Source organism: Enhydra lutris, unplaced genomic scaffold (assembly GCF_002288905.1).
Source record: "Enhydra lutris kenyoni isolate GAN:26980312 unplaced genomic scaffold, ASM228890v2 scaffoldscaffold16, whole genome shotgun sequence".
NCBI classification, from domain to species: Eukaryota; Metazoa; Chordata; class Mammalia; order Carnivora; family Mustelidae; genus Enhydra; species Enhydra lutris.
The window spans coordinates 23,840,226-23,848,790 of NW_019154100.1; the positions used below are offsets into that span (position 1 = coordinate 23,840,226).

The 8,565-nt window shown below is 38.2% G+C and overlaps 1 protein-coding gene across 1 annotated transcript in view; it reads left to right on the forward strand.

Annotated features, from left to right (window-relative positions):
- The window catches only part of LOC111147250 (mitochondrial assembly of ribosomal large subunit 1), a 10,674-nt gene extending 2,423 nt beyond the window's left edge, over positions 1–8,251 (forward strand). The window contains exons 3-4 of the mRNA XM_022503172.1: positions 6,306–6,387; positions 7,728–8,251. Coding sequence (XP_022358880.1) covers positions 6,306–6,387; positions 7,728–7,909 — 264 coding nt within the window. The 3' untranslated portion in view covers positions 7,910–8,251. The remainder of the gene's footprint in view (positions 1–6,305; positions 6,388–7,727) is intronic.
- Positions 8,252–8,565: the final 314 nt, after the last annotated feature.

Sequence of the window (8,565 nt, forward strand, 5' to 3'; positions counted from 1 at the left end):
GCTTCCCTCCCTCTCTCTGCCTGCCTCTCTGTCTACTTGTGATCTCTCTCTGTCAAATAAATAAATAAAAAATCTTTAAAAAAAAAACAAACTTTAGTTCTTCAGCTGTACTAGCCATATTTCAGGTACTTGGTAGCCACATGTGGCTAATGGCTACCATATTGTACAGCACAACTATAAAATGTTTCCATAATTGCAAAAAGTTCTTTTGGACCATGTTGGCCTGTGGTTTAATTCAAATGTTTGAATGTGTCCTGTGTTTCCAAGCACTGTGGTGGGTATTGGTAGGATGAAAAAATCTAGTCCTCACCCTCTGAATTCATAGGTCTAATTGAGGAAAAGGAAGACCGTTCATTTTCTAATTAGACTGAACAGGAATCAGAGTGAGGAATATACTTGGAGACCTTTAGTTGATTCTGATAATACTCTACAGGGGAACATAACCTCTCTCAGCTTGTTGAAAATTGGTCATAAAAGGGATGGTTAAGACCAAAACAAAAGTTAGGTTTGCCTAGAGAAGGGTGGTAAAATAAGAAGGGACTGAAAACAGAACCTTGCTGCAATATGGCAAAGCAAAGGGAGATGCCAAAGAAGGAGTAGTTGGAGATATAAGAAAGAGAACCAAGAGGGCATAGAGAAGAGTTATAAGACAGGGTCCCAGGATCTCTGTTAGAGATCTGTTAGATGTGCTGGTGGGACAGAGGAAGATGAAGACTTAGAAGTGACCTCTGTGCTTGGAGATATAAAAGGAATGAGAGGTTTTACGTTTTAAGCATTTCACCATTTTTTAAGATGTGCAGTTAAGTGGCAGTGGTTACATTCACATCAGTGTGCTGTGATTTACCACCATCCATCCCCAGAATGTTTTTCATCTTGCAAAACTGAAACTCTGTACATTAAGCAGTAATTTCCCATTCTCCCTCTGTACCCTGGCAACCACCATTCTTTCTTTCTGAATTCAATGAAGTACTTCATGTGAGTGAAATCATACCCTGTTTGTCCACTTATGACTGGCTTATTTCACTTAGCAAAATGTTTTCAGGGTTCATCCATGCGGTGGCTTGTGTTGGAATTTCATCTTTTTAAGACTGTGTATGTTACTGTATGTATAGATCACATTTTATCTGTTCATCTGTTGATTTTCATTTGGTTTGCTTCCACCTTATGGAGATTATGAATATTGCTGCCATAAACGTGAGTGTAGAAGTGTCTGTTCATGTCCCTGCCTTTAATATCAGGAGCGGAATTGCTGGATCATGGTAATTCTGCTTTCAGTTTTTTGAGGAGCCACCATGTTCTTTTCTTTAGTGGCTGCACCACTTTACATTCCCACCAGCAGTTCAGAAGTGTTCCGATTTCTCTATATCTTTGCAAACACTTCCTATTTTCTGAGTTTTGGATCATAGTAATCCTAATGGGTGTGAAGTGGCATCTCATTGTGGTTTTGATTTGCACTTCCTTAATGATTAGTGATGTTGAGCATCCATGTACGTGTTACTGGCCATTTGGATGTCTTTGGAAAAAGGCCTAATGAAGTCTTTTGTCTGTGTTTTAATCAGGTTAGTTTTTTGGTTGTCGTCATTGTTAAGTTGTAGTTCTGTATATATTGTGGATATTAATCCCAAAATGAATACATGATTTGTAAATATTTTTTTTGTTCTTTAGGTTGTCTTACTGTTGATAGTGTCCTTTGATGCACAAAAGCTTTTAATTTTGTAAAGTCCAGTTTATCTTTTGTTGTGCCTGTGCCTCTGGTGTCCTATCCAAGCAGTCATTGCCAAATTCAGTGTCATGTGTCAGGAAGGCTTTCCACTGTGTTTTCTTCTAAAAGTATTAGGTCCTATGTTTAGGTCTTTGATTGGTTTTTAGTTTTTGTAGATGGTGTAAAGTAAGGGTCCAGCTTTGTTCTCTTGCACGTGGATGTGTAGTTTTCCCTGCTCCATTTGTTAAAGACTGCCCATTTCCCACTGAATGAACTTGGTACCCCTGTTGAAAATCGCTTGATTGTGTGGGCTCTTTCTTTTATTCCATTGGTCTCCCTTGCTCACTGTTTTCAAGATTTTATCTATTTATTAGAGCACAAGCAGGGTTGGGGGTGGGGCAGAGGAAGAAATAGGCTCCTCACTGAACAGGGAGCCTGAGGTGGGGCTTGATACCAGGACCCCAGGATCATGATTTGATTCTAAAGCAGGTGCTTAAGTGACTGAGCCACCTAAGTGCCCCACCCTTTTTAAAGATTTTTATTTATTAGAGAGACAATACAGAGGTGGGTGGGTGGGCAGAGGGAAGCTCAAGCTGACTGCGCTGAGTGCATAGCCTATCCCACGGCACAATCTCAAAACTCTGTGATCATGACCTGAGCTGAAACCAAGAGTTAGATGCTTAACTGACTTGAGTCACCCAGGTGCCCTGCTTGCTCACTGTTTGATTACTGTAGCTTTGTAGTTAGTTTTGATAACAGTAAGTTGAGAGCTCCAACTGTGTTCTTCCTTTACAAGACTGTTTTTGGCTATTTGGGGTCCTTTTAAATTACATATAAATTTTAGGATGGACTTTTCTACTTCTGCCAAAAAAAAAATGTCACTGGGATTTTGGTAGGGATTGCATCGAATTTGTAGATAGCTTTGCCTGGTACTGACATCTAAACAATTTAAGTTTTCTAGTTTATGAACACAGTGTCCGTTTATTGATGTTTTATTTAATTTCTTTAGCAACATCTTACAGTTTTCAGTGTGCAAGTCTTTTGTCTCCATGGTTAAATTTATTGGTAAGTATTTTATTTATGATTCCATTGTAAATGGAATTCTTAGTTTCCTTTTCAGGTTATTGATTAGGTAGTGTATAGAAACACAGCTGATTGGGTATGTTAATTTTGTATCCTACAACTTTGCTGAAATCATTTATTTTAACATGTGATTTTGTGGAATCTTTAGGGTTTTATGTATGTAAGTCATGTTGTCTGTAAACCATGATAATTTCATTATTTCATTTCCAATTTGATTACCTTTTTTTCCCTCCCTTGCTCTTATTTCTCTGGCCAGAACTTCTAGCACTATGTTGAATAGAAGTGGCAAAAATGGGCATTCTTGTGTTGTTCCTGACCTTAGAAGGAAAACTTACAGTGTTTCACCATTAAGTAGGACAATAGCTGTGGGCTTTTCATGTATGATCTTTATTATCTTTTAGTATTTTTGTCTTTGAGTATTTTTGTCATGAAAGGGTGTTGAATTTTGTGAAATGCTTTCTGCATAAATTTGAGATGATCCTGTGACTTTTGTTTTTCATTTTGTTAATGTGGTTTATTATATTGATTGATTATGGAACTATCCTTCCACTCCAAGAATAAATTTCACTCAGTTTTGTTGTATATCCTTTTAATATACTGTTGAATTGGGCTTGCACATAATTTATTAAGGATTTTTGCATCAGTGTTCATCAAGAATACTGGTCTGTAGTTTTGTTTTATTGTAGTGTCTTTGGCCTTGGTTTCAGGGTAATGGTAGTTGCATAGAATGAGTTACAAAGGATTCCCTTTTCAGTTTTTTAGAAGAGTTTGAGAAGAATTTGTGTTAGCTTTTGTTTATTCATTCATTCATTCATTCATTCATTTATTTGTTTTCAGCTTTGGTTTAAATGGTAGAATTCATCTGTGAAACCATTTGGTCAGGGCTTTACTTTGTTAGGAGGTTGTTCGGTCTGGTCTTGTTTGTTCATTCTTTCTTTTAACTGAGATATAATAGTGTTTGGAGGTTTTCTTTTCTTTTTTTTTTTTTGAATTAACATATAATGTATTATTTGCTCCAGGGGTACAGGTCTCTGAATCATCAGGCTTACACAATTCACAGCACTAACCATAGCACATACCCTCCCCAATGTCTATAACCCAGCCACCGCATCCCTACACCTCACCCCCAGAAACCTTGTTTGTTTCCTGAGATTAAGAATCTCTTATGGTTTGTCTCCCTCCCAATCCAATCTTGTTTCACTTTTTCCCTCCCTAGCCCCCACAATCCCCCCGCCCTGCCTCTCAAATTCCTCATATCAGAGAGCTATAATTGTCTTTCTCTTATTGACTTACTTCGCTTATCATAATACCTTCTAGTTCCATCCATGTCATTGCAAATGGCAAGATTTCTTTTTCGATGGCTGCATAGTATTCCATTATATATATTTTTTATACACACACACACACACACACACACACACACACACATATACACACACACACCACATCTTTATCCATTCATCTGTTGGTGGACATCTAGTTTCTTTCTATATTTTGGCTGTTGTGGACATTGCTGCTATAAACATTTGGGTGCACGTGCCCCTTCGGATCCCTACATTTGTATCTTTAGGGTAAATACCCAGTAGTGCAATTGCTGGGTCATAGAGTAGCTCTATTTTCAACTTTTTGAGGAACCTCCATACTGTTTTCCAGAGTGGCTGCACCAGCTTGCATTCCCACCAACAGTGTAGGAGGGTTCCCCTTTCGTGTTTGGAGGTTTTCAATTACTGATTCAATCCCAATTCAGTCTTGGTAAATTGAGTTTATAGGAATTTGTCCATTTTGTCTCAATTATCCAATTTGCTGATATATAGTTGTTCATATTATTCATCATGCCTTTTTTAAGAAGTAATGCCCCCGGGGCACCTGGGTGGCTCAGTGGGTTAAGCCTCTTGCCTTCAGCTCAGGTCATGATCTCAGAGTCCTGGGATCGAGCCCCACATCTGGCTCTCTGCCCAGCAGGGTGCCTGCTTCCCCCCTCTCTCTCTGTCTGCCTCTCTGCCTACTTGTGATCTCTCTGTCAAATAAATAAATAAAATCTTAAAAAAAAAAAAAAAGTAATGCCCCCTTGGATTTTAGTTATTTGGATCTTCTGTTTTCTCTTAGTCAGTCTAATTAAAGATTTGTCAGTTTTATCTTTTTCAAGGCCCAAATCTTGGTTTCATGGATATTTGTCAGTTTTGGTTATCTCTGATCATTGTTTCCTTCCTTCTGCTAGCTTTAAGTTTAATTTCTTTACTTCCTAGTTAAGGTGTAAATTTAGGTTGTTGATTTGGGAACTTTCTTTTTTTCATGGAAGCATTTATAACTATAAATTTCCCTCTTCACATTACTTTTACTATATCCCATTAAGTTTTGGTATGTTGTATTTTAATCTCATTTGTCTCAAGATATTTTCTAATTTCCCTTGTGATATCTTCTTTGACTTACTGTTTTTATGGCTTTTCTGTTTTTCCTTTTGTTGTTTCTGGTTTCATTTCATTGTGATGAGAAAATATACTTTGTTATTTCAGGCTTTTTAAATTCATTGAGTTGTTTTGTAGCCTAACGTATCTATCCTGGAGAATGTTACATGTGCACTTTAGAAAAATGTGTGTTCTATTTTGGATGGAATGTTCTGTTAATGTCTATTAGGTCCAGTTAGCCTGTAGTGTTGTCCAAGTCATCTATTTCCTCACTGGTCTTTTTTTTTTTTTTTAATCCATTATTGAAAATGGAGTATCGGGGCACCTACCTGGGTGGCTGAGTCGTTAAGCATCTGCCTTCAGCTCAGGTCATGATCCCAGGGTCCGGGGATCAAACCCCACATCCGGCTCCCTGCTCAGTGGGAAGCCTGCTTCTCCCTCTCCCACTCCCCTTTCTTGTGTTCCCTTTCTATCTCTGTCAAATAAATGAATAAAATCTTTTAAAAAATGGAGCATTGTCTTCCATATTATTGTGTTGTCCTCTGTTTCTCCCTTCAGTTCTATCAATGTTTGTTTCCATATGTTCAGGAGTTCTGATTTTTGGTGCATGTTTGTTATTGTTAAATCATCTGGAGTATTGAACCCCTTTATCACTGTATTAGTATCCTTGTCTCTTGTAATAGTTTTTGATTTAAAGTCTGTTTGTCTGATACTAGTGTATCGGGTGTTTTGGACCATTCATAAGACCTATTGAGAATAGAGCCATGGGATGGTAAAATCCCATGAATATTGTCCTGAAGGTGATGTAGGTGAGGACCAGATGTTGAGTGAGCTTGGTCCTCTTTGCCTCAGACACACCTTGGTGGATATGAGTAGAATGGCCCTTTCAGAAGGGATTGGGCAGTAGGTATTCAGTAGAGAAGAGGTATAGGAGGGTAGGTAGGATTTGGGTGGTGGGGGAGGAATAGTTTCCTCAACTTACTATGGAGTATAGTTAACTTAGGAACTGGCCTACTCATTCCTCTTATGATCAAGAAAAATACCCCCCCAGACCATCCTCAGTGAGAAGAGACTTCCTCCACCTCTCTCCTAATATATAATCTGGCTTTTTTCAGTATAAATACCTGAAATGTAAAAGTGAGCCTCATGTTAAGATTGAAGGGAAGGACACTGATGACTGGCTCTGTGTGGACTTTGGTAAGTTATTTTGACATATTTTACAGATAAGTATATATTTTGTCCTAATCTTGAACTATTTTCAGTTGTAAAAGGATTGAGATTAGATTTTCATGTGATATTTTTGATACTTGTTTAAAGTTTTAATTATAACCCAGGAGGTCTTATTAACATGTGAAAACCTCACCTAATGTGTAAGTATTTAACTAGCCACGCAGTTCAGAAAGATGGTGGAGAACAGAGTGGATAACGTGGTAGAGGTGGGAGAGATCTCTTAGTGGTGGCAGAAGGCTTGGGGTATACATAACGTTGGCCCAGAATGACTCAGATGAGGTGAAGGTCAAGGGCGTTTCAGGTACTGAGAAGGACAAGAGCAGAGGACTGGAATTTTGAAAGACCTAACGAATTTGGGTATTAATATATACATGTAAGTATTTCATAAGATACGTATTATAAAGGAAAAAACAGTAATTGTCAAGGATTGTGAAGGGTCTGAGATTTTATAACAAGTTAGCTTCCCAGTTTCATGGGCACTGGTGAAAGACGCAAGGCTATTCCTGGGTTAGGGATGGACAGTTTTATTACTCATCACAGTAACAGTAGCCAGCAGCAGCATTCATTGTTTTTGTTGTTTTCATCAGCTTCCCTGAGCCCATTTTCTATAGGTAGAGAAACACCGGGCTAGATGACATCTGCAAAGTTCTGAGAGAGGAACCCTGAGATTAGGCTAGCACATCTTATATAATGGGCAGAAGTAAACCCACATTTGCTGTGGTGGAAGACACTTTCTCTGCTAAGGCTGTTAGGCCAGGATTTCTGTGCTTTGTCACTCTTAACATTTTGGACCATGTGATTCAGGTGGGAGTGGGGAGATAGATCCTGTGCATTGTAGGATGTTTAGCAGTCTCCCTTCTCTCCAGCCTCATTTGTAAAAATAAAAAATGTCCTGAGACCCGCTGCTATAAGTAAACCTGTCCTTTGCTCTGGAGGGACATGGCCTCTGAGACTATTCACACACAGCCTTGAAAAGATAGTCTAGAAGAAAAGGCAGTCCATGCTTTGCTCAGAGTATATGCAGAAATGTGATATCCACTGAGAGTGAAGTAATCACCAGGAATGTTACATATTGATACCATGTCCCTCTCTTGTATAAAGCACTGAGAAAAGCAGAACATCATTTTCTATGGCATTTCTGTAGGAAAGGTATCCATAATTTGCATTTCTAGTAAACTGCCTGGTAATCCTAATTTGGATATGGATCCATTCTTTGACAATCACTGTTCTATCACAGAGGTTTGTGAGAGCACAAGAATAAAACTAATGAACTGCTTCTTTAACTCTTATCTGTCCTTGATTGATAGGCAGCATGGTGATTCATTTGATGCTTCCAGAAACCAGAGAAACCTATGAATTAGAGAAATTATGGACCCTACGTTCTTATGATGACCAGTTAGCACAGATAGCACCTGAGACATTACCTGAAGACTTCATTCTTGGAATAGAAGATGATACTTCATCCCTGACTCCAGTGGAGTTCAAATAAGAATAAAAGAATAACTATTTTGTCATTATCAGACTTGGATTGAGTTACTTCTTAAAAATACAGCTCTGAAACCCCACCTGATTGGTCAGGTTGTTGTCCAAAGCCTTATCTGTGGGCATGCATGCTGAGTGTGGAAATTGTGGGTAAGTGAGCTGATTCTTACACCAAGAATCAGTATATTTAAACTAAAATTTTAGTACATTGTTTTTATTTCTGATATCTCAGCAGGATTTCACGGAGTTAGTATTGGCCTCTGTGCTCTGCTCACAGTTTAATTTTGCCTCAGTGTAAATCTTATTCTGCAGATGGAATAGCCATTTTTTTTTTAAAATAAAGCAAACAGCACATCACCACCCCACTAGTCTTATTACTTAAAACGTACAGTCCTTACTTCAAAAGCGGCACCAATAGTATCAGGATCCACAGTAAGTACTACAGAATGGAGAAAATAAGGTAAGCACCAATATCGAGTGGTAAATTAAGATTGACATAGTATTACTAAAAATATATTTGTTTATAGTTCGATTAAATTTGAACATTCACATTTATTTGAAAAACCAGAAATAAAATATGCCATACGCCAGGCTGCACCTAATGATGAAAAACTTTATTCTGCATCAAGGTATCTGGAAAATGAAGCTGCATTTGGGGCACAT